At 40.8% G+C, this 26,686-nt stretch overlaps 1 protein-coding gene across 1 annotated transcript in view; it reads left to right on the plus strand.

Moving 5' to 3' along the window:
* Dchs2 (dachsous cadherin-related 2) overlaps nt 1-26,686 on the plus strand; it is a 211,581-nt gene that overhangs the window by 96,503 nt on the left and 88,392 nt on the right. The window contains exons 2-3 of the mRNA XM_034500570.2: nt 6,450-6,641; nt 19,680-19,911. Of these exons, the coding sequence (XP_034356461.1) occupies nt 6,450-6,641; nt 19,680-19,911 (424 nt within the window). The remainder of the gene's footprint in view (nt 1-6,449; nt 6,642-19,679; nt 19,912-26,686) is intronic.

A 26,686-nucleotide genomic window follows, 5' to 3' on the forward strand; every position in this document is an offset into this window, starting at 1 on the left:
ACAATGCTATAGTTTACTTTTTGGTGCAAGTGCTTCTTTATATAGTCCTAGAAGTATATGGAATCACAGATACTTTTTGATATGCAAAAATGTTTAGCACTGTTACATTATAGAAGATGTTATTCTCCTTGTAGGCTATAGAAATTACTGGCTATTTGATACATCTTTTCTACCACTTACTATTCTAATAATTGCCAATTTGCAGCACAAAATGTTTCCCTTTATGTTAATTTGATTGTTAGTGAAATTGAGTCTCCTGATATTTATCTTTTTGTGACTTGTTTATGTCCTTGGTGTACTCTCTCTCTCCCTCATATTGGGAAATCTATATAATTTTCCTTTTTAAAGACCTGTTTCTAGACAAAGGACTGTAACTAGTAATGTTCACGCACACGTCCACTTGTGTGTGTGTGTGTGTGTGTGTGTGTGCCTCTGTGTGTGTGTGCCTGTGTATGTGCATGTGTGGTTTGTTGCAGATATCATATATAATTTAACTTTTTATGTGCCTATCACACTAGACTACTATATATATAATCATTGTTTTGACCTTTTCCCCTTGTGAATTTAGTCTATTATTTTGTTTATTTGTGAAATCTCCTTTACCTTCAAATTTCTCTCCAGTATAATGCTCAGCCAAATATATATTTACACATTAAATGATCTCATTATTTGCACTTAACATCTGTATAGAATTTGCTTCAGCATGAGGATAATATCAAACTTGATTTATTTTCCCTCCACGTGCTTCGCCAATTTTTCTAGCAATTATGTGGATAACCCCAAATTCCTTGGTGGTTTCCTTTGTAATTGTACAGAAAAATTCAGCCTTACCAGGATCTGTCACAGACCTTGCTTTTGGGTTCATTGATCTGCCTGCCAGTTCTTTTTATAGACTGTGTTGTTTCCAGGATTTTGCAGAAAGGCACAGAATGAGTCGCTCTCCTGACCCATTTGTTTGGGAAGTGTGACACAGGACAATTAATAAGTAGTAGAATTAGTAGTTCCTTTATTTTACTGTACATTTTAGGCAATGAAACATGTCAGAATAATTTCTCACCTATAACTGGAGCCTATACAATTTACCAAATCTAATAGCTCATATCAACATATTTGACAATACATTTTAATAGTCATGTAAAAAAAATGTGTTCTGTTTCCAGTCTCTTTCACATGCCTTGCGATTTTTGTCTTTTGTCTGTCTGATTTCAGTTGTAACATTGTGATGGGTTTTAGTCTGAGAGCTCTGTGCTAGATTAATAGACTGTTTTAGAAATGAAAACTCTGTAGCTGGAGAGATGGCTCAATGGCTAAGAGTCATGTAATACCCTTAAAGTCAATTCAATTCAATTCCCGGAATCCACATCAGGAGCTAAACCTCCAGCTAAACAACCAACTAAAACTTTTAGCTCCAGATTTTTCTACTCCCTCTTCTGGCCTCTGTGAGCATTGCATCCATGTGCAGAAACCTAAACAGAGATAAACACATACACCATTAGAAATTAAATTAATATAAAAAATTATATTCCTCATTGAGAGTTGATAAATGTTATGAAATATTTTATTCGTATTTATTACCCCATAGGTCAAGTAGAACAGTAAAGAAAATTATTCTTAAGAATATTTGCATCTTAACTTATTTAACTAATTAACCTCATGTTTGAGACAAAATCTGGCTATGTGGCAAGTAAACTCATCCTGGCCTAGAACTTATTATGTAGGCCAACTGTCCTGAAACACACACTCCTGCCTCATTCATACTTTGCTTTGTGCTTGTGTCCTTTTAGTTTTTTTGTTTGCTTTTCTCTCTCTCTCTCTCTCTCTCTCTCTCTCTCTCTCTCTCTCTCTCTCTCTCTCTCTGTATGTTTATTCGTTTGTGTGCATGAGCTCATACCAAGGTTCTTCTCTCCTTCCTTCAACCATGTGGGTTCTGGGGCTCAAACTAAGTTGTTCAGGCTTGTTATCAAGGTCTTTTATCCACTAGCCCATCTGGCTGACCTCGTGTTTGTATCTTATACCCAACATTTGATTCATCTTTTTCATGCAAGATGAATGTATGGCTCCTCTCTGTGTGAATAGGGAACCAGTGTTGTGGTGCCCAAAGATGTAGCAAGAAGTCAGATAAATGTCACACATGCCACTGGGCTTAAATCGTAGCAGGGAAGAGACGGTGTTACCAACAAACAAATCAGAATCTGTAGTGCAGTGTCTGGAGGAACAGTGATTCTGGGAAGGTCACTTGGGAGTGAGTCAGCTTCAGAGAGCGGGTCAGCTTCCGGGAGCGGGCTAGCCTCCGGGAGCGGGTTAGCTTCCGGAACTTGGTGTTGCACATCACCATCATTTTGATGGCTTGAGAAAACAAAAATAATTGTTTCTCACATTTCCAGTGATGGCGAACCCCAGCTCTGAAGGGCCTTGCTCCTCTGAGGGACTTATGAAGAGTCCTTTCTTTGTCTCCATTGTCTGGTGCTGTTGATGCTCTCCTGTTTGTAGCCACATGACCCCAGCCTCTGCCTCTGGCATCATGCCACCACCGCTTCTTTTGTCTGAGGTCAGCATTTGCCTCTCACAGGACACTTGTCACTGAATTTAAGGTTCACTCCCAAGGATAAATGTCACTTCCCAAAATTTTTAAATCAACCCCATTTCGCCATATAAGGTGGCTCTTTGATCCTATAAGGTAATTTTACAGGGTCCTATGGGATGAGGACACTAACGTATCTTTTTGGGATCAGCATTCTAAGTAGTTAGTATGAACTGAAAAAAGAAGTAGTTTCAATATGTAAGCATTTACTTCAGCATCCAAAGGCCTGGAAAAGACCACAGAACAGGCAGAGTAACTGAGGGACGTCAGGGAGGAGAGAGCACGCCAGACCGTAAGGGATGTGTTTCAGTGAGGTGAAATGATTAGCTGTGGCTGATGGATGCCTCAGAACATAAGGGAGGAAACCTATAACATTGCTTTTAAAGACTTGGCAAGGCAGCCTTCACTGTTAGTGAACCCGCCAAAACTGTTTTCAGAGAGTGACATGCGTGCGTCACTGTGGTCCTCAACCTTGGATCTAACTTCCAGCGAGGGATTACTATCTTGGCTTAGATGTGGGATCAGTAGATAGCTAAGTGCTTCAAATGTAATAATTTGTTTTGTGATTCCTTTTTCTTTTCTGTTTGAAGTTCTGTGATGCATGTGTAATGTCAGATCTTGGTTTCTTCCAAAGGACCTGCTATATGCCCATGGAAGCAATTTTGTAGGTTGTAAAGGAAAAATAAGATGAATTGTTTAGTTTTAAATTTCACCTAAAGTTGATATCTAAACTTTTTCTCCGATCCCCCACCCCTTAGTAAAGGACTCTGGGGTTTTTCTAAAAAATGTCACCCATTTAAATGAGCAGGTAAAGAGTCTTAATACCAAAAAGGATGTCACTCTCCATCTTTTGCTAATGTGAATGGCTAGAAATGTGATTCATTATGAGGCTGGCCTCTGATGTTGAGGAGGAGACCTTCTCACACAGAAGGGGGCTTTCTTGGTATAAAGCATGCAGACAGGTCCATTTCTCACAGCTGCTAACGATCTCAAAAAACCCCAGACTTCCTCTAAAAAAACAGATACATTCTCTAAAACTGTGTGTCTTCGAAAGCACGATGGCCGGATTGGAAGATGAGGGTGAAGTGAATGATAAAAGTCATGTCTGCCTTCAGTTGCATGTATGAATGCGTGTTTGGGCTTATGGGAAGTTTTCAAGACACTTTTCAGCCAAACCCCACAAGGGCCATGTTGTCTTGTTTGGAGGACTTGTTCTTAGGGAGGAATCCTTATGTGACATTAAAATGAAGAGGCTGATAAGAATTCTCTAGCTCCCAGGAAGCTAATCACAGGAAAAGGGTGCTCATAATTTGTAAGTTCCTTAATGTCCCGATGACATCTGTAGAAAATCAAATTCAATAATAATAGTCATGAGTTAGAATGAATTTAAACCCATCAACCTTGAGTGTGAAAGAGCGAGTGAGTTGTCACGGAGGGTCAAGGAGGAGCTTGGGTGTGCTGGGATCAGCTCCAGGAAAAACCCAGAGATGCTGTCCTCCCATGTCTTCTAAACTTTCTGCTCAGACTCCAGATTGTGTTAGCACTAGCAGTTGTAGGCTTTGATATCAGTGGTGCTCTCCAGAGAGGCATTGTCATCTTGCTTCTTAACTCATCAGGGTTTCTTCTTGAGGTGTTGAGGAAGCAGCTCCATTTTCTGTTTTTCAAATTGTCCACCCCTTCCTCCCATCAGTCAATGGGCACTGAGCATTGCAAGCCCCATAAAAAGTCTAAGGTAGTTCTAGGCAACCAAGATCCATTACCAGGAGGTTGGTTATGTTGCAAGAACAGCAGGTAAGTATTTCTAGGGGTGTAGTGGAGAGCAGAGAGGTGCACACACACTTTAATTTTATGGTTCTGAGCACAGATTCTGAACCATTAACACAAACCGAGCCCTGTACTCTTTCTAACTTTGGATCCCTTAAATTTTTCTCTGCCAGAAGCCTCCATGAGAAAAAGCCATAAAGTGGAAACAGGGACCACGTTTTCATATGAGCCAAAATACTTGGCCATACACACTATTAAAGGGTGAGGATGGAGTTTAGAATTCTGCTGGTTACATTTGTCTTCTAATGCAGCCAAAATCATCGAGAAGACCACATGGCCTTAGAGGATGTATCTGTTGTCTTTGGGAACCAGAGGTTACTCACTTATTAAAAGCCAACAGCATAGAACAGACCGAATGGGTTTGGATATGAATTCTTTGTAGCCGGGGAACTTTGTGGGTTTTCTGATTCCATCCAGCTAGTGAAAAGAGTAACTTAGAAATGTGTTAGCTGGTTGCAGAAGAGGAATGATTCTGCCAGAAAGTGAGGGACAGATGATGTGAAGAGAGATGTAAAGGACACAAAGAAAGAGAGGAAGAGGGCCAGGTAGCCCGTTGTCATGGAGCCTGTTCTCTGAGTTTTAAGTAAGATGCCAGATGGATTCCTTTGAAAAACACTAAAGTATGCTACTCAAACACCCCCAATGTCACATACCATTTATCCACTCAAGACAGCATGTTGTAAAGGGTATGCAGGTGGAGAACTGGCTGTTGAACCTGTCAGTGTTTGTGTGTGTGGAGTATCATTTGGGAAGTGTGGCAATCAAGGGATCCAATGAATACTTACACTGATGAAAAATGCCTCTTTTATGATAAGTGCTGTTTAGATGCTTACTGATGCTAACTGGGTTTAAAAAAAAAATCAAAGGAATTAATCATGAGCCTGCAGGTTTAGGAGTTTGGCATTTTACATAATCTGTTGTGTGTCTCATTACCCAAAGCCCCTCTCGATTTATCTGTAGTTTTCCTTTTCTGTAATTTTACTTATCTCTGGTCAGCTGGTCTGAAAATGTTAATGGAAAATTCTAGAAATAAATACAAAATTTTAATGGTCATTCTTAGTATTTATAATGGAATCTTGATTGTTTTCCTCTTACCAAGGGCAATAAATCATCCCCTTGACCACAGTACATTTTCTTTACTTGGTTATTGGTTATTATTGTTAATTCCTTAGTGCACTGCACGATCACTATCTTGCACATACAGAAAAGAGCTTAACATTTGGCACTGTGTGGTTTCAAGCATTCACTGTGGGGTTGATTTGGCCTTCATCTCCTTGGGTAAGGAGTGTCTACGGTATGTGTAATATAGTTAGTTAAAATAAATGTTTGCGTAGTTCTAGTTGGGCTGACCACAGACTGCCAACAAAATTATCATGTATGGAATAAGAACAAGCACACTTTCCCTGAGCAGCCACAGCCATATGTCCATGTACCTGCCTTAATGAGCAAAGGGTAGCTGGCATTTCATCCCTGTGTGCACCCTGAACAAGAGGTGCATAGCTAGCTAGTACCTGTCAGCACAGCTATGCAGGACTCTGACCAGGACATCCCTTCCAGGTGGAAACCTGGCCTACCAACTCTAAGTTGGATTTTAAATTGGCATTGGTTATCTAGAAATCACACCCCTAACTCTTTTTGTTTGTGTTCATGTTGCTGCTCCCAAACTGGGTTGGCACATTGAGGGAAACAGCAGATGTCTTGTAGGTTTTTGTAGCTATATGAATGTTTATAAATTCTTGAGTTTAGACAAGATCACTCAGATATAGTGAAGGGAAGTAAAAGTGTATGAGGCTGGACCCTGAGACCTTGACCTTTTAATTAGAGAGGGCCAAGAATGTGAAAATGAGAGATCTCCAATGGAGAAGGAAAAAGGCCCAAGACTTGTCAGGCAGAAAAACAGGAGAGGAGAGAGCTAATCCCAAGCTCTGCTTTCTGAACAACCTTGGGATCCACTCAGCTGTGCAAAGCATCATAATTCATGCATGCTAAGTTAATGTACTGGTGACATGCATACAATTTCACTAACCTCCCTCCTGTCTTACAGGTAAAAGCGTCGGACGCAGATGCAGGGCTCTACGGCTTAGTCGAGTATTCTCTCTATGATGGATTCCAAAGCTATGAAGCCCCTCCAGCATTCCAGATCGACCCTCAGGATGGCCGCATCTGTGTGTCCCAAGACATAGACAGGGAAAGGGATCCGGACACCTTTGATCTGCTGGTGAAAGCTAAGGATGGGGTAAGCCTTTCAGCCCCAACATCAAACACCCTCAAAAGAGAACCACAGTGAGCACGTGGAAGCATGGCCATGTCTGCTGACCGTTAGCTCACCACATTCCACCTTGCCACCACTTCCCTCTAAGACCAAGTGCTAGTTTATCATCAATAAATTTTTCTAATGGATAACGACTCTAAATAAGGCACAGCTACCATACATGATGGGTCAATCTTTGATGGTGTCTAATATCCACGCTATGCTAAAGGTTCTGGATGATCCAATTATATCTTTTAATAATTGGTATGTTTGGATTCACATTTAAGGGAAAACACACATTAATTTGATTTATATAACCCCTGAGTTCCCACCTTGGTCTTACCCTTCCTATGGCAATTTGAACATCAGGTCACTTGTCTCAAATATTTTCCACATGGCGAATGTGGTTTATTGCATTCTTTGGATTGTTTTAATTTTCTCTTTTCTCTTCACTATTCCCTGTGCACTGGCATTCAGCACGGGAGCCAGTGAGTGGTTTCAGGTTTCTTTAGTGCCTTGTATTTCCTATCGTGTCAGCAGAATGGCTTTTCCCTAAGTCTATTATTCCTTTTGCATTTACTATATGAGCCACTTCAGCACTAATGTTATTACGTCAGCCATTTATTACCCTGAAAAATAATTCAAATGGGAAGGGGAAGACAATCTCTCTTTCCCTCCTTCCCTTCCCTCACTCTCTCCCTCCCTTCCCTCCCTCTCTTCTTCTCACTCTCTTTCTCTCTCCCCCTCCCTCCCTCTGTCTCTCTGTCTCTGTCTGTCTGTCTGTCTGCCTGTCTGTCTCTCTCTCTCTCTCCAGTTTTTAGAATTGGCCATTTGATGCTCTAACTTATCCTAAAGGTGATGTTTTTTTTTTTTCAGCTTCTTTTTTTTTTTTATTTATTAGATCTTTCATTTACACTTCAGATACCATCCCCTTTCCCCATCCCCCCCCTTAGAAAACCCCTATCCCATGCCCCCTTTTCCTTTTTGCATTTATACATTTTTTTAAGAAATGTTAATCATAGGCTTTATAAGTTTGGTATTGTTCAATCAGAGGTGTAACCCACTACCCAACCTAGATATATCAACTATCTTTGACTGGTGGAGATACATGAACATCTGCTTCCCTGTCTCCCCCCTCTATCTCTCTTTCATCACCTAGCTTCTCCTCTCCTTCTTCTTCTCCTCTTCTTACTCCTTTTCTTCCTCTCAGTACCCCTCCCACCTTAGCTCCTCCTACACATCACCCTTCCTGTTAAAAGGAAACTTTTCTCTCAAAATACAATTAGAGCATAATTATGCCAATTTGTACCAGTGAGGTACAAGATAGTCCTAATACCCAGTCCATCCTTTTGTTGACTAACCAGCACCTCTGTCATCTATCCTAACTAAAACACTTAGTTCTGAACCTGGCTTTTTCCTTGGCTTTAGGATGAATGTCAGCTGATGACCATACACTCAGATCTATTTCTTGTTTTGCATATAAAATTTTGATCTTATATGTTTGACAGATTCAAGACACTGCTGACCTTATAATTTTTAAACTTCATTTTATTTTATTTTATTTTATTTTATTTTATTTTATTTTATTTTATTTTATTTGTGTGTGTGTTTTTCTTTCTACCTGCATGTATGTCTGTGTACCTTGTGCATGTCTTATGCCTGCAGAGACCAGAAAAGGGCATAGGGCATTTCGTCCCTCTAAAACTGTATGTAGTTACAGATGGTTGTGAGCTGCCATGCAGGGGCTGGGACACAAATGCTGGTCCTTTGAAGGTTAGCCAGTGTTCCTAACAGCTGAGTCATCTCTCCAACCCAAATGATCGTTTTTGAAGTTCACAGTGACAGAGTTTTGCATACTGGAAGAACCTTTCATATTTTTTTTCCTATGCAAAAAGCAAGCAAGAAAGAAAGCAAACAAACTAAATAAAAATAAAACTCCTAAGCTGCCAGATAAAACCGATCTAGAAAAATACACAAATCACAAATGTGTGACTCAGTGGATATTTGAAAAGTAGGCACATTCCAGGAAGCAGGTGAACTAACGATCTCTCTCAGGACTCTTGTACAGTTAACACTACGGATGTCTAACAGGAAGCTGGCTTTTTAACTTCCACTGAATGGGAGCATACGTGTGTTTCCATGTTCTTTGATGAGCATTACTTGGGAACATCCTTTGTACTGTTGCATGTGACTGTAATTCCCTCATTCTTATGGATCTGTCGTACACAGTGAATAAATCACAATTTTATATGTTCTACAATGGATGGTCTATTTCAGGGTATTACAAATAGTCCTTCTACAATACTCTTTCAAACTAAATGTATTTTAATATCTGAAACATAAATTATAAAATATGCATATTAATGAGGCAACATTAAATATTTTAATACTTTTATACATTGTATATTTTTTTAAAAATCAGATTGACTGTATTTACCTTCTCAAAGATTTCTTATGGCTTTATGAAATATGTGCTAGATAACATTATCTATAGCTACTCCTCTGTGTAAAGCACACCGGAGGTACCGTCTTCTGCCTGACTCTAACTTGTACCCCAACAATAAACCTTGTCACATCACCTCCCCAGCCCTTTCCTGACTCTCAACCTTTTGTAAATAGCATCCTACCCTTATGTGGTGAACTAATTTTTATATTTCCCATGCAAATGAAATCTTACAAATGAGCTCTTCCTGTGCTTCACTTATTTTCCTTTATGTAAATACGCAATTATTTTTGTAATTATAATGTAGTCATCTTTACTACCATCTCAAGTGAAAGTCAGGGTTCATGGTTCTTGCTGCTCAGAGCCATCTTCACCTTCCCTTTCCTTGAATGGGTGAGCACGTGTTTAAAAGTTCCATCCTTTGTGACCATCCTGTTGGTCCCCTCTAGGAGTGGACTTCAGGGTGCTGTTCCCTAACCATCTTGCGTGCTGCTTGTCAACATTGGTCACTTCTTTCTCTTTCTCCTTCACCCCCTCTGCCTAGCTTCTGTCCTTTCTTCTCTGACCTAGGGGATTTTGGCTGTTCCACATCCATTATTCATTCGGAGAAGGATCGGGTACTACAGAAGACAGACAGCCTCTAGGTCCTTTCCCTTTCCATACAAGATTTGTAGCCCATGACTCTGAGCCAGGGCCGCCAGAACACCGGGTGACAGAGTGAGAGTTAAGTGGTAACCTGTCTTTATCTACTAATTGCTGCTTTCTCAGTGGAGAAACTACATCTGGAAACATGGTGGTTGTTTGAATATTTGCTTCCAGTGGCTTCCATAGGTATCGACAGTGCTCAAGCATAGTGATAGACATTTGCTAGCCCCATCTAGACATAAGCCCAGTACCCTGGGTAAATAGCTTGCTCCATGTGAGTGTATTCTGGCTCAAAGTATACATGTTGTTGTACTGTCATGGAAATGGCCAGAAAATAGTTTCTTGTGTCTCCCAGGTGCCCATCTGGTGGCCACTCTGACTTTCAAGGTTAATTTGACTTCCTCCTAGGCTTTGATGGCCAGGGGAAAAAAACCAGGCATCTGTGTACAGACAGAAATGTCTTCACCTAGAGATGCATGGACCCCCATCCAAGGTCACTGGGTGTCTCTTCCCTTGAACCATCACCACAGCCTAGAGCACATCATGCATCACAGCTCGGTCACAAAGTCCAGTTTTATTCCAGATATCTTTTCTGATTTTGTAGATGATGAGGTCATGACATAAACAAGTGTCTTTGTCATTTAATTATTCATCCCCTAAAAGAACCAATCCATGGTCTCAGGATACATTTCATCTTGGTAAAGTTATGGGACAGAGTTTCTGCCTTCTGAGTTTCTTTTTATCTTCTCATGATTGGAAGTAGCTCATTAAAGCTATTAGGCTTCTAACAGCTTCCTAATCTTGACCCAGCTTAGGGCTGAAACTGTCTATAACATTTCTCACGAATGCTTCAGTGTTTATAGACAACAAGCAACATTGGTTCCTTTGGACTAGCCTGCTCTTTTCCAGTGATAAGGTCCAAAGTGGGAAGGACAGCAGATGAGAATATAAAGAGCATAGGACTGCTTGAGATCAGAAGATCTTGTACAAGCTGATGGCTCATGTAAGAAAGCTTATTAAGAAGTACAATATTCTCCTATATGATTTTCAGAGGCAAGATGGGATGTAGTCATCAGAAGCTGTCACACAATGGGAGAAGCCAATGTGTAGCTAATCAAAGAATGCAGCACAGGGAAGAGGGAATGTCAAGGGCATCAAGGACCAAGCACAGAGCAGCCTTGGGACTGATGGGAAAAGGTGTGTTTCCAGGATCTGAGCAGATCCTCCATGCCAGCACATTCCTCCTTTAGAAGAGGAACTGTGTTCCTTCTCCACACATCAGGGCCTCAGGGAAAAGCTCCCAGGGCCCCTGGCTATTACTGGCATTTCCAAGCATGTTCCTGGATTCAGACAAGAAACTAAGTTTCTTTTCCACATATCAGAATATCAGGGAAAGCCTTGGATCACCCCAGCCCTTAGCATTGTTAGTGCAGTATGTGAGCGTCTGCCTGAATGTTTATGTGCGTATACTACACACATATACACATGTGTATGAGCAGATATACGCATGTGCATATATCAGGTTAGCCTGTGTCCTGTGTTACTGCAGAATGTTTATGAAGTCCTGTGATAGATAAGCTCTGGGTCCCGACAGGGTGAACACTACATCTGTCACTCTCAGCACAGTGTTGACTGGCAGCATAAAATGCTCTGAACCAGGTCATCAAAAAGGTTGTAATGATGGAGATAAAAATTGTCAGTGACTAAATAGGTAGCCCCTAAAAATAATCTAGACTGCATTCACGGGATAATTAAGTCAGGTAAAGTATCTTAGGTTCAAGCTGTGGGAATTCTGGCCAGAATGAGTTTATTTAAACAATAAACAACCTTGGCACGTGTCCTTCAGCTATTTAGACTCATTCTGACAATTTGTAGTTTCCCCTTGGATTCTTTCATTTTGTAATAAATGACCTGCATGTCCTTGGTAGAAAATTGCCAAGAATCCATTTGCAGGTGGTTCCTAAGAGGTTTTTATCTATTGACAGAATAATTTTTCTTAGGAAGCGGCCTAGATGTTTTGTGTGTCTCCATTGCTGCTCCATTCATCTCTGTGATGACTGTCAATATATAGTCTTAGTGTAGTCTCTTCTCCTTCTCTGCTGACACCACATCTAAAATATCCTATTTCTGCTGCCGCAGTGCCTGCTATTTATCTCACACACAGAGGATGCTATGAAATTATATAATGGAACCACTTAATTGGATTGGCATTCAAGTTATTGTCTACAATTTAGCTCCACAATTTAATTATCCCATCCTTCTGTCTAAGCTTTGTATTCCTTTCTCTGATACATTTTCACAGACAAAGCCCTCAGTTTCTGGCACGTGTTTATCATTCTCTCCGCACTATTGCTACATCCTGAATTCTATAGCTGAAATGTACATCTGGAAAATAAAAAGATTTCTACTCCATCTCCCCCTTTGAGGCTTAAGGAAGGATTTTGACAGACAAACACTCTAGAGAGTAATTGGCTTTAGCGCCTCACCACCCTGTGTCTTCATGATAAGAGCTGACTGTTCCAGTTGGGATCCATGGTGTATATAATGCATGTGGAATCCCAAACACAAGCTTTCTGAATAAAAGGGGTATTTGTTTATGTCCTACTGGACTACATTATTCTGTTGCTAAATGTGTTCAATTGTCATTTTAAGATCTATCTATCTATCTATCTATCTATCTATCTATCTATCTATCTATCTATCTAACATGTCTGTGTGTGTGTGTGTGTGTTTATTTGTGTGAGTGCAAGTGGCCTTAGAGACCATGGATCACTTCTCTAGCCCCATACTCAGATTCTTATTCTAGTCTTGTTTCACTGATTACTGCTCAATTTATCTGAGGACTGTGCCCTTACACAGTGTGCCAGCTAAGGTGTTTGGGCCAAATCTAAAATGTCCTTCCAGCCACTCATTCATATATTACAAGAATTGAATCTGACATGTCTTAACATCATTCTTCTTCATTTTCATCTTTGAAAGCTTAAGTTTCCACAGGGCCATTACCCACCTTCTCACCCAACCTGTTCAGTTCAACTTTTAACTTGAATCAATAGCCCATTCTCCACAACTCTCTTCAAACTCATTTATCGTCACTCAGCAAATTCTTCACATACTCCGATAGGTCTCTGGTGTTCCTATATCTTCTCCCTGTGATGCAAAATAGCCTGTAGACTGGGGAATACTGAGCCTTCCTACTCAGTAAGGCTAGGAAATGCAGTAATTGCAGTCTGAAGGTGGCTAGATGGCTGCCTTTCTGTCTTAGTTACTGCTCTGTTAGTTACGTAGTTACTATTCTATGGTGGTAAGACACCAGGACCAAGGCAATTTATAGAAAAAAAAAGCATTTAATTTGGGCTCTTGGTTTGATAGGGTTAGAGTCCATGGTCATCACTGCCGAGAGTATTGGGAGCAGGCTAACAGGCATGGCACTGGATCAGTAGCTCAGATCTCACATCTTCATCCACAAGTGTCAGGGCCAGAGAGCTAACTGGGAATGGTATGAGCTTTTAAAACCTCAAAGCTCAACACCAGTGACACACTTCTTCCAACAAGGACACACCTCCTGATTCTTCTCAAAGAGTTCAATCAACTGAAGACCAAGTATCCAAGCCTATGGGGGTCCATTCAAACCACCACAATTTCTAGGTCATATATATTTCTTTCTCCATTGAAAACCAACTCAATCTTGGAGCTCCTGCTTCAAGAATGTAGCCCAACAAAGAGGAGGGACAACCTGTAGAGACCATATTCAGAGGTTAGGCAAGGTCCCCCGTTGGAGGATGGGACCATCCACTCACCTCCAAATTCTTAACCCAGAAGGGCTCCTGTCTAAAGGAAACAAGAACAAAGTAGGGAGCAGAGACTGAAGGACAGGCTATCGAGAGACTGCCCCACCTGGAGATCCATCCCATATACAGACACCAAACCAAGATAAGATTGTGGATGCCAAGAAGTGCTTGCTCACAGAAGCCCGTTATAGCTGTCTCCTGAGAGGCTCTGCTAAAGCCTGACAAATACAGAGGCGTATGCTTGCAGCCAACCATCGGACTGAGCATGGAGTCTCCAATGGAGGAGTTAGAGAAAGGACTGATGGAGCTGAAGGGGGTTGCAATCCCATAGGAAGAACAATAATATCAACCAACCAGACCCCTCAGAGTTCCCAGGGACTAAACTAGCAAATAAAGAGTACACATGGAGGGACCTATGGCTCCAGTCACATATGTAGCAGAGGATGGCATTGTCTGTCATCAATAGGAGAAGCCCTTGGCCCAGTGAAGACTCGATTCACCAGTGTAGGGGAATGCCAGCGTGGTGAATTGGGAGTGGGTGGGTGGGAGGGGGAGCATCCTCATAGAAGCAGGGGGAAGGAGGATAAAAGAGGGGGTTTCCAGAGGGGAAGCTAGGAAAGGGGATAACATTTGAAATGTAAATACATAAAATATCCAATAAAAAAGAATGTAGTCAGTGACCCCTGCTTGTTCCATGTTGTTTTAAACTCCCAATCACTTAACACATTTTTACTTGGCTCCACTCATATCTCATATTCTTCATATTCTTTGATGTCCACCACTTTGTTAGTCAGATATCCATCACTACAACAAAACATTAAAGATGATTAGCTTTTAAAAAAGGAAAATTTTATTGTGGCTCACAGTCAGAAAGTTTCAGTCTGCTAGAGGGGCCCTATTCTTTGGACTTATGAAAGATCAAAAACTCATGGCAAAGGCACATAGTGGAACATTACCTCATGTTAGAAAAAACAAAGAGAAATAAACCAGTATCCTACAATACCCTTTAAAAAAACACACATCTTCAGTTACCTAAGGACCTTCACAAGCCCTGCTGTAATCTAACAATCCACAGTACCTCCAAACAGCACCACCCTGGGGACTAAGCCTTAAACATGTGGTCATTTGAAGGACTTTCAGCATCTGAATTCCATCAACCAATGTTCCTTAGCAGGTTTTGAGATTTCAGCAGAGCCACACAACACTAGCCTCCTCCTTCTTTGATTTCTCATTTGCAAGGATCATCACTTTCTCTGAAATCTTGATTCCAAGCACATTACCTTCTGATAAGCACTTTTATCTCCCTTGTCACTTAGCTCAGTGGTTCCAATGCAGACAGGAATTCCTTCCCCGGTAAGATCACTGAAGTATTACATATAATTAATCACTCCAGTGCAAATTCCCTTCCCTGGAACCTCTTCGGTAAACCCCCAGCTCTGTCTGAATTCTGCTTTTTCTGTTTTAAAAAACAACAACAGCAGCAGCAGCTGCAGCAGTAGCAGCAGCAACAACAACAACAATAATCACAACAACAGCAACAACAATGGTATTTGATAGGAGCCTTCTCTCTTCCAGCCATTTAGCCTCCTCCCTTACCTGGTTATCAGTGTGTGCTCTTTGCCTGCTTTTGGGTTAAAGAATCACACTGTTTGCATCAGAGGTGAATCTCTCTGAGCCTCAGGGTCCATGTACCTAGCCTGCTCCAGCATAGTAGACCCCTGTAGTGGTCTTTCTTCCTGTATAGCTGAATTTCTCAACCTCTCTTGTATTACTCCTGCAGCAAACATGACATAATGGCAACCTCTCCCTTTGGAACCAAACTCCTTTTAATTTCTTATACCCTCTTAGAGAGCCATTTTCTTTTTCCTCTATTCTACAGCAAATAGATTTGAACTAGCTCTTTCTACTTCATTTTTTGACTTTCTTCATTTTCTCCTTCCTACCTCTCTCAGAAAGCTGATTTTATCAGAACAACTGTACCGTATCCTGGGTTCTCAATCTATTAATTTCTATTTTATTCAATCTCTCAGTTAATCTGAAAATATTCTTTAAATGTTGCCTTGCTTGGCTTTGGTGATTCCCAGTGTACTCATCTTTCTTTAGTAAGATAGGAACTCATTTCATGTTTGTGCATGAAATTTAGTCTGGAATGCTCTGCCTTAGCTAAGTAAACCACAGCTCAGTAGAGCTAAGAGTTGTGAAAGACAGATATTAATGCTTTACTATTTAACAGTCACAGGATGCAAGAGCACAAAGAAAAGAAAATAGAGAATTGCCAAAGTAGAAATAATGAAAGAAAATTTTCCATATGTGCTAATTGGCTCTGGTAGCCTTCTAGGCAATAGTCGATGATTTCTAGCTTAGACCTTTTTTTTTTTTTTTTTTTTTTTTTAGGACTTGAATTCCATTGTAACTTGAAGGGGATGGCATTCAGGTAGATTGCTCAGGTGTTTCTTCCAATAACCTTACAAATGAAATGATCAAAATTAATTAAAGTAATCCATGAGTTATTTGTGTAAGGCAGAGGTAAAATTGAGAAATGCTAATACGGAGATTAGGGTAGTAGGTGCATGTTGCAGTGTAAACTGTTATCCCTCAACTTTGAAGCTCAAGACAATTCAGTATCTAATTGCCAGGAATCTAGAGACACTCTCCTGAGTCTGGCATTGAGATGTCTCCATGAGCTGGACAACAGGATGTTACAGAGTCTTGGGAAGTGAACTAACTGCTTCGATTAGTTCTCCTGCTCTGTCCTGTGGGATGCTTATTTCCCAACATGCTCCTTCCAAAGAGAGTTGTGTGAGTCAGAAAGAGTGAATGCAGGCCCAGAGCTTAGTATGACTGCAGCTATCTGGTTGTAGCTTCACTCCAAGACAGAGAAAGCCATGGAAGACTGATACATGAGCTCCATGTTCATGGATCTACAGACTTCTATACTCTGAGCTGGTCCCTGGGCATCTCTGTACCTTAGTTTCTTATTGAAGTAGGAAGAAAGACATGGAAACCAGAAAAAGTGAGATTGTAACAACCTAAGGAGAATAAATATGTGTGAAATATATCAAAAGCATTCATAGTTGGTTATGATAGGAGGAAATTCACCACCTGATGAATTCAGCAGGTGCTCACTGAATTTATACACATGAGACATTGACAACTCATACTCTGCCTCCAGAAGATGCTCTGTTCTTTGACAGTAAGCTTAAGCCCTCTGTTGTCCAGCCAACAATTGATTGTTTTCACAGGATTTCATTATTAGGCTCCTCAATGAATCAAGACCTTTGTTATAGAGGGTTTTCCGGTGCTTGTTATTTTCTTGCTGTCTTTCCTCTTTTCATTATTTTTCTTACTTGCTCTCTCAGTCCTTCTTTTAACCTACAGAGCTGCTCAAGCTTGAGGAGAAATATATTAGGAGAAAAAAAACCCAGGGAAAACAAAACCAAGAAGCCAGGCCACTGGAGTCCCAGTAGGCTCTATGCCAGATGTCAAGTGTATTCCATACATGCTTACAGTAGTCTGTTTGTATAGCAGTTCCATCTCCATTCCTCTCTCAGAACTCCTTTAGGTTATCTGGCTTTCCTGGTGGTGGAGGCCCCTTCTGGATCAGCACACAGACAGGTGGCTGAATGCATATTACTTTCATTATGGTCCTAACCAGTTATTTTGCTTCTCCCATTCTAAACAATAACTGGTAGAAGTCTGGTGCTTCATTCAACTCAGAACATGGAAAGTCACATTATATCTAACCATGGATTTCTCAATACCTTTTAATCCCCAATGGATGGTATATAGGGGACAGCAGTAAGAGCTGATTCTGGATTCATGGTTAAGTTATCAGTCACAATGCCTTTCTCAGGCTGCCCCCTCCACATGTGTTCCAAGCAGCTGCATAGCCCATTTCTCTTTCCAAGCCTTCTTAGCTGTTCTTTCTTTTTCATTCTTTTTTGATGCCTTCCTCCATAGCTGAGAAAGACAGCTAAGAGAAGAAAAGGAGCTGGGGGGCGGGGTACACAAGTGAGTGAACTGTCCTCCTCCCCTACACAGCTGTGACTTTCCAAGGACTTTTGTCAGATCTGAAAGTCTTAAAATGTGCCAGATAGAAATGGAAAATGGTGTTGGGAAGCAAGAACAGATGTTTTCCTTCAAAACAGAGAAAATCCAAGGAGATGATTTTCCTCAATTTTATTTGTTCCTTCCCCTTTGGTTTTAGATGGAGCCAACATGAAGTAAACAGTCTGAGGTGCACCTCCCACTGCTTTATGTACTCTTTAGCCTTTCTGAAACCAGGGAATCTCAGAATCCCCAAACCATGTGGCCTCAGAGGAAAGATACCCCCTTTATCATTTCTTTGAGAGTTTTGTATAATATATTTTGAACATATTTACCCCAATGCCTCCCAGACCCACCCCTTCCTCTCTCTTTCCTATCCACACAACTTTGTGTCCTCTTAGAAACCAAACCCCAAAACCATTAAGTACATTTTTGTTCTGCTCATATACCCTTGGATATGTAGCCTTTCACTGGAGTATTATCAAACTTTCAGGGCCTGAACCTTTAGGAATACCAACTTTTCCTCTCCCAGCGACTATCAGTTACTAATAGTTCTGTGGCTAGTGGCTCACTTCCCCTCTCCATGCTGGAATTTTGTCTGGGTTGAGCTTACAGTGTTTTGTGTATACCATCATACGCTTTGTGAATTCTTATGTCTAACTGCTTGGCTGTGTCTGTAAAACATCACTTTCTTGCAGTCATTCATGGTCTCTGGATCTTAAGATCTTCTCTCTGTCTACTCTTCTACAGTGATCCCTGAGCCTTGGGGGAGGGGGTATGACATAGATGCATTTAGAGTAGAGGTGAGCATTCTGAAGTCTCTGATTTTCTACAGCTTGACCAATGTGGCTTTTTGTAATCTCCATCTTCTGCAGAAGAAGCTACTCTGGTGAGGTTTAGATGCACTGATCGATGGGTGTAACAATAAGTCATCAGGAGTCAATTTAATGCTACGCTAATTTAGCAAAGGAATGGTAGAGGTTTCTCCCCTAGGACCTATAGACGATCTAACCACAGGTTCCTGGCCCCAGTAATGGTGCCAGGTATGGGTTTCAACTTGTGGAGCATCCCATAAAATGCACTCAGAAGGTGGTTAGTCATCTCCCATGACATTCATGCTATCACTGCATCAAGGAGCACATCTTTTCAGACTGGTTGTTACTGTCCTTCCCATGGGCTCACTGCTGAGTAGACTGATGATCACTTCTCTCTGCTGATAGTGTAAACAGTGCCTTTCAGCCCCATGAAAGCTAGCCAGTATGAAAGAAACCTTAAGCCAAAGAGCACCTTGATTTCTCTGAGTTCTGTAACTCAAGAATACCATGCTCAAACAAATAAAGAGTCTAGGGTGGGGATGGTTACTAGCTGTTGTTGGCTAGTCAGGTCACACAAGGGCCCAGTTATTATAAGCTAATTCCAATCCTCTCTTTGCCCTCTAGAACTTGACATAAGTTCCATTGGGTCCAATAAGACCACATTGCTGAGGGACAAATTGCTTTTCTGTCCCTTTTCTTACAAAGCCCGCTGTCTATTCCAAACATGAGGACCCCCAAGGCCCTCCCCCAATGCTCTCTACTGTGATGGTGAAGAGCCCTCATCCTCCTGTGACCCCAGTGACTCCATAGCCAACTCTATCCTCCAGCACCAGGCCCTTACCTTCCTTCTGTCCCTGAACGAACCAGCTCAAGGTACTATGCTACTGCTTCAGGGTCTTTGTACTACATTTTCACCTGCTTATGAAGCATTGTTTTGCTAGATAACACAAGTCTAGCTCTCTTCCATAGCTGCCCTTCCTCAAATCATTTCCTAATGAGATTTTCTTACTATAATAATGGATAGGAGTTCATAACTCAAGAGCAAACCAAGACATATTTATATGAATGTATGTGCTCTGTTGCTTCAGAAGTCTGTTTTAGGGTCATTGTTAGTAATTTTATTTCAGTAACACCCCCTTACGCCCTCCCCCCCCCCCCAGGCACCATACTATACCATAACACTACATTCTGTTGTTTCAAAGTCTGTTTTGGGATTGTTGTTAATTATATTGGATTCCTGTGTCCACAGAAGCCCAGTTGTAATCACTGCTCGTTCATCTCACAGGGTGGTCTTAGTGCCCAAGCTTTTGTCCGGGTGGAAGTGGATGACGTGAATGATAATTACCCTGTCTTCAATCCATCGACCTATGTGACAAGCATCAGTGGCCAGACTCCACCAGGAACTGAGATCATCAATGTTCTTGCCAGTGACAGAGACTCTGGAATATATGGAACAGTGGCTTATGAACTCATCCCAGGAGATGAGTCGTCTCTCTTCACCATTGACTCCACTACAGGTATGTGATCTAGGGACAGCCTTGCCCTCTGCTGGTAAAGTTCTTCTTAACTACTTAATAGCCCAGATTAGAAAGTTTAGAAATAGTGATGTTCTGTCAACAGTAGGGGTGTGGCAAGGTTCGACCATCCAGAGGGCACCATTGTGTGTTGAAATGGACTGGTGCTTTGTTAGCCAAGACCTGGATGAATCTCATCTCTGCTCACCAAGACCTCAGGATCTTTAGAGACCCCAGTTTCATAGTCCTGCCAATCATCCTGTGTTGGAAGGTTGTCATGAAGACTAAGCAGAAACAGCCAGGTGTGCCCATTTTGCAAGGATTTATGCCCCTCTGTCTATTTGAGCATCTTATCTATGGGCGACGTAGCCCCACTTCAGTAACTGAGAGGCCAAAGCTAGAGCACTCAGTATATGCCACTCTTTGCACCAGCACAGGTTTCTTTAACCCTGTTGCCCTCTTTCTTTGTTTCTGAAATAATGGCTAAGGTTCATTTTATTTCCCAAACACAATGACTGTTTATTTGCCAAGGAGTCCAGTGATTGAATTTTCTAGAAGTTTAAGTATTTCAGACATTACTTATTTTTTATGTTTGTTGTCATCAAAGTAAAGTAATATTTGATTAGAAGACTTAAGATTTCAAATAACATTGGAGATAATTAAAGATATTCTTCAAAATGAGGCTATAAGCCCAAACAACATTTTGCTGTGTTTTTCATTTCTTTACCAGATCTGAGAAGTGGTCAGAATACATTTTTAGTTTAATATTGTGTTATATGTGTACACAAGCTAGTTATCCTCCAAGAGGACATTCTAATCCAAGCTAGACATTGTACATTATCTAATTTGTGATGACCACAGGTATGACAAACCATTGTGTGCACAGGACACACAGTGTACTGAGTTTGCCTTTCCACCCAGCCTCAGTACATAGTCATTCTTCCTGCCTGTAAGGTGTGCCCCCTCTGGCATGTAACACAACATCTGGGGATGAGTTGTTTGCCCCATGGTCTTTAGAAGGTGAAATTTCCCTTGCTCAAAATAATTCACTGACATGGTCCCCTTAACATTTTCAAGATCAGAGGAACATACTTTGTAGGAAATTAGTCTGCTTATCTAGGCTTTTTCAAAATTCATCTTAACTGAGAACCTTAACTGCCTGTCACAGTCAGGCCCGTAGGGCAGTAACATTGCCAAAAATATATAGGTCAGCCATAATCAGAAGACGGGATCTAAAAGCATTTAGTGGATTGTTTTGAAAAGACATCACATTCACCATCCCAGATCCCCCGGAAGAGCTTGAAGAATGAGCTATTAGGCATTCTGTTCACAGGAGAATTTTCTGTCCCTGTGGGCCATGAACAGCCCTGTGCCTCTCTTCCTGGCACCCTCTACGTAGCAAATGCCATTACTAATCATGGAGAGTGCTTTATGTGGGTCATTATCTTGAGACACATCAGAGAGATTTTTTTTTTTAAAAAAAAAGCAAAGACCAAATTTGTAATGGAAGCAGCCTTGGGTTACTGTTGTTGGCAGGTTTGATGGTTGTGCGTTTGGGTGGAAGACATTTGTCAGGCAAACAGCATTTGGAATTTAGTTGTACTTAATCACAAACTGTGAGTGATCCAGGAGGGCTGGTAATGTTTTGTTTTAACCTTTAGAGAATGGAACGGTGTCACTGCTAGCTGTGGGAAAAAGTTATCCAGGGAACACGGGCAGTTCCAACTTGTACCACTGTGTTCCAGAAGTTCATAAGGTGAAACCAAGAAGCCAATGTGTACTTTCAAAATACCAGTAGTGTATCAATGTCTATATCCATTATGAAATGTGACCTCATTTTTAACCCGAAATACTTCTAGTCCTATGTAGTCAGCCTAAATAAGATCTGCTTTAAAGCAACCAGGTCTAAACATTATTATTAGTTATAGCTACTATATTGTACAATAGATAGTTAGATCATCCCATTTCCCTCAGTCTTAGTCCCTGGTGAATTCCATTCTGTTCTCAGCTGCTGTCAAATTGACTTTTTCTTTTGACTTCCACATAAAAGTGAGATCAGTGTTGGTATTTTTGAGTATGGCTCTTTTCACTTAGCGTCATGTCTTCCAGGATATTTATGTTAACATAAGTGATAGAATTGGAAGGCTATGTAGCCTGGTGTACATGCATGGCATTTTCCTCAGCCATGTACTGATGGGCACTTTAGTCCATTCCAGATCCTGACCATTATGGATAATGCCACAACACAAAGAACAGGGAAAGTGTCTTCTTGGTATACTGATTTTTATTTTCATTGGATGTATACCCAGGAGTGGATGTTCTACTTCAGACTTTGTGGACTTTTTGTATGTGTTTTTTTCATAATGGCCATATCACATGCTCTACCAACAGATGTTCTCAATGAAGAGAAGATGAAGTACTGGAATATGGTTATCCTCTTACGGGGTTTTTGTGTTTTGGTAACTTTTCTTTTACCTTAAAGCCCACTTCTACCAAAGTCAGTAGCAATAAAAAAAACAAAAAGTCCCGAGATACTCTATCAGTAAATATTTGTGAAACAAATGAATAAATGATAACAAAATAATTGGAAAGTGGTTTGAATTCTTACTGCAACCTCCCAAGGATTTGCCTGGGAATTCTGTTAATAATAAGGAACAAAAGTCGGTTTAAAATCCCCTCTGGGACATGGAAAGGCCAGAAACCCTGTCCTTTCTCCTACTTTTTTCCTGTTTTCTTGACTCTCAACCTGTGTGGACACTTCAGTTTTTCTCTCTTCCTTCTGTCCTTGGCTTTATTAATTTCCTTTCAAGGGCAGGAACTTTCTGTTTATAATGGGTTTTTTTTCAATCTCAGCACTCTTGATTATCACTCTACCTTGACTTCTTACATAGCTTGGCAGATAGTGTAGTCATACAGTAAAAATGCTGAGCCTCAGTGAGCAAGAAAGTGGCGTCCTGCAGAGACAGGTAAGCTTAGATGCTCTCTGCCCTCAGAATGCTCCCCTGTCTCTGCAGGACGCCACTTTCTTGCTTTCCTCTCATTCACTCTTTATTTGGATGGATTTTTTTTTTTATTTGTCCCAGGCATGCTATTTGAAAGCTGGCATAATTTGTGTTGGAGATTTGTGTTTTCTAAAGGAAGAGTTCACTCATCGATCTGTTTCTGCCACAACCAACACACATGCCTTGAAACTTACTGTGCTCTTCTGGGAAAAGAACTATTTTGAAGGCAACTGGAAGTGGATGTGTCAGCGTCATGGCTGTCTTCTCTTGTGGTTTTATCTTCCTGTCCTGTTCCTGGTTTTCTATGTTTGTGGCTCATTCAGAGAACATTTTTGTAGACTGCATTCAGGCAGGAGTCGAGAGGTTCTGACTGGAGCCTTTGCTGCTGTCGTTCTCAGTCCACTGGCTTGCTTTGATGTGGGCAAAAAGCAGGCCACTCTGTTTTGAGTTTCAAGGGGCAGAAATACAGGAAATAGATTTATTAATAGCTCTCCTTGCCTGTATTTTATTCTATTTATAAATTAAGTGTAGATATGTTTTATTCTGTTTAACACTGTTTTTACAGTGTGTGTGAGTGTGTGTGTGCGTGTGTTTGTCTTTGTCCACATGTAGAGGTCAGGGAGCAAGTTTCAAAACACAATTCTTTCCTTTCACTATGTGGTGAACTCAGGTTTTCATCTTTGGCTGCAAATACCCTTACCAGCCAAGCCATCTTGCTGACCCAACATGAAATCCTTGCAAGCCTCCAAATTGTGATAATCCTCCTGCCTCTGTCTCTTTAGCATATGATTTTCCTAGCTGCAAGTGTGTAGCTCATCTACTTAAGGCATAAAATGTAAGCAGGACCACCTGTGCAACACATTCACAATGCTTAATATCCTAGACACTGCCCTAGCTGTGTGGGGTACACTAGTGACTAACACAGGCCGACATGCCTCTCAACAGTGCTTACAGCAATAGGGTTAAGCTGCCCGACCTAAGTTTAGTTGTAATCTACACAAAGCTTAAGCTTCTTGCTACAGAAAAATAAGTAATGAAATGGGTAGACACCTGCCAGCCTAGGGCAGCAGTGCTCCAGTGTTATTGCAATTTTTCCTTTGTATGGGTTGTGAGGATTTCAGTATGGATGATAAGTATTATAGCACAGGCTGTTTTTCTTTGTTTCCAGAGCAGACTTTTTTTTTTTCTTTCCTAATGTTAGTTTTATGCTCAAATTTCTCACCATGCAGTGATTCTCATAATTCTTCCTGATTGCCACTCTCCTGTGCTTACCATCTGATGCTCTGCTCTGTACTTAATAAATTAATACCATACCTCATTTTATAAGGGCTGTGAGCCTGCTCGTGCCAAATAAATATTTTTTTTCTTGTACATGCAAGACGGACTCTGAAATTAATCACGAGCACCTAATGAGTAAATGTTACTTTCAAAGGAAACAAAAGCAAGTTAGAGAATTTTCTCATGAGTGCTTTCAGTACGAGAGATCATAGACTCACAGAAACGGAAAGTTCTTTACAAATCCACTGCCTCACTGAGCAAAGGAAAAATTAAACTAGAAGGAATCTGGTGATATGCCCAAAAGTGGAGATAGGCAATATGTGGAAAAGGTGGTGAAGACAATGTCTCACATAAACTTTTGAATGTATTTTTATTAATTAATTTATTTACTTACTTTACATCCCAACATTTGCACCCTCTTCCAGTCTCCCTTACACAGCTCCTCCCCATTTTCCCCTCGGGGGAGCCTTCTCAGGTATCACCCAAGAACATCAAATCACTGCAGGACTGGGTGCATCCTCTCCCACTAAGGCCAGATAAGGGAAGCCGACTTGGGGAATGGAATTCACCAGCAGACAACAGGTTCAAAACCAACCCTGCTCCAGTAGTTGGGAGACTCGTATGAGGATGAAGCTGCACATCTGGTACATATATATGAGGAGGGACTTATGTCCAGCCCATACTCTCTCTTTGGTTTGTGATTCAGTCTCTGGGAGGCCCCAAAGTTTAGGTTAGTTGACTCTTTTGACCTTCCTGTGGAGTCCTTGTCCTCTCTAGGTCCCTCAATCTTTTCCCCAAGGCTTCTACAAAATTCCTTTGAGCTCCATCTAATGTTTGACTGTGGGTATCTGCATCTGTTTTCATTAGCTGGTGAGCGAAACCTCTTAGAAGACAGTTATGCTAGACTCCTGTCTGTAAGCGTAACAGAGTATCATGAATAATGCCAGGGATTGGTTCTTGCCCATGGGATGGGTCTCGATGAAGAACTTAAGAAGTTAGACACCAACAACCCAAATAACCCAATTTTAAAAAATGAGGTACAAAGCTAAACAGATAATTCTCAACGGAGAAATATTGAATGGCCAAGAAATACTTAAAGAAATGTTCAATGTCCTTAGTCATCAGGGGGATGCAAATCAAAATGACTCTGAGACTCCATCTTACACACATCATGATCAAGATCAAAAACTCAAGAGACAGCACATGCTGGTGAGGTTGTGCACCAAGGGAGCACTCCTTCATCGCGGATGGGAGTGCAAACTTATATAACCATTATAGAAATTAATTTGACAGTTTCTCAGAAAATTGGAAATAGTTCTACATCAAGACACAGCTATACTACTCCTGGGCATGTACATAAAACATGCTCCACCATATCACAAAGACACTTTCTCAACTATGCTCATAGCAGCAGCTTTTTTGTAATAGCCAGAAACTAGAAACAACCCATATGTCCCTCAAATGAAGAATGTAGAAAGAAAATGTGCTTCATTTACACAATGGAATATTACTCAGCTATTAAAAACAAAGAGATCATGAATTTTTCAGGCAAATGGATGGAACTAAGAGATATCATTCGTAGTGAGGACACAGACCCAAAAGAACATGAATGGTATGTACTCACTGATAAGTGGACAGTAACCATAAAGTACAGGATACACATGCTAAAATCCATAGACCAAAGAAGCCAATTAAGGAGGGCACAAGGGAGGATACTTACATTTTTCTTAGAAGAGAAAATAAAATAGATATCAGAAGTGGATGGAGGACTGAAAATGGGTGACAAAGGAGATGGGCAGATGTTTGGGAGAGGGGGATCAGGTGTAGGAAGAGGAAGGGAGAGAGAACAGAAATCAGAGTGGGGCAGGGAGGGGGCATCTCTAGGACATGCCAGAGACTTGGGGCTGAGGGAGGTTTATCTACTATTTTGAGTAGATAAACAGGATTTTTATATTCATGTACAAACTAGGAGTTCAGATACCCTATGAATCTGACTTATAGACAAATTTATAAACCCAACACTTGGTTTTCTTACTGAACTTCCATTCTTGTGTTCTTTCTGTCATTGGGACTGCTTTTAAACTAAAGAAAAAAAAAGGTAAGATAGATACAGATGCTCTTAGCCAAGCAAACAGGAATAAGGAGGATCTCTCTTTGTGGCTTCCTATACAAGCCCGGTCGAAGCACTAAACTAACTACTGTTTTTTAAACTCATTGTTTTAATTGAGTAGTTTTAGTGAGATATTGCAATAAATGTATTTTTTTCTTAAGATGTTGTTTGGTTCTCAATCCAAAGTAAAACATCTTTTCTAGTCCTTTCTGTTGCTACAGCTTATACCCCAAATAGTTGGTAAGATTTTATGTTGCCACAAATGACTAAGAAATGACTAAGAAGAGACTTTGGAGGTACCAGTAATTAATAAGGAATTAGTGTTGTGATTCTATAGCTTGGGTTATTACTATTTTGCAGAGAATTACTTATTTTATGTTCCATATTA

Source organism: Arvicanthis niloticus, chromosome 4, assembly GCF_011762505.2.
Source record: "Arvicanthis niloticus isolate mArvNil1 chromosome 4, mArvNil1.pat.X, whole genome shotgun sequence".
NCBI lineage: Eukaryota > Metazoa > Chordata > Mammalia > Rodentia > Muridae > Arvicanthis > Arvicanthis niloticus.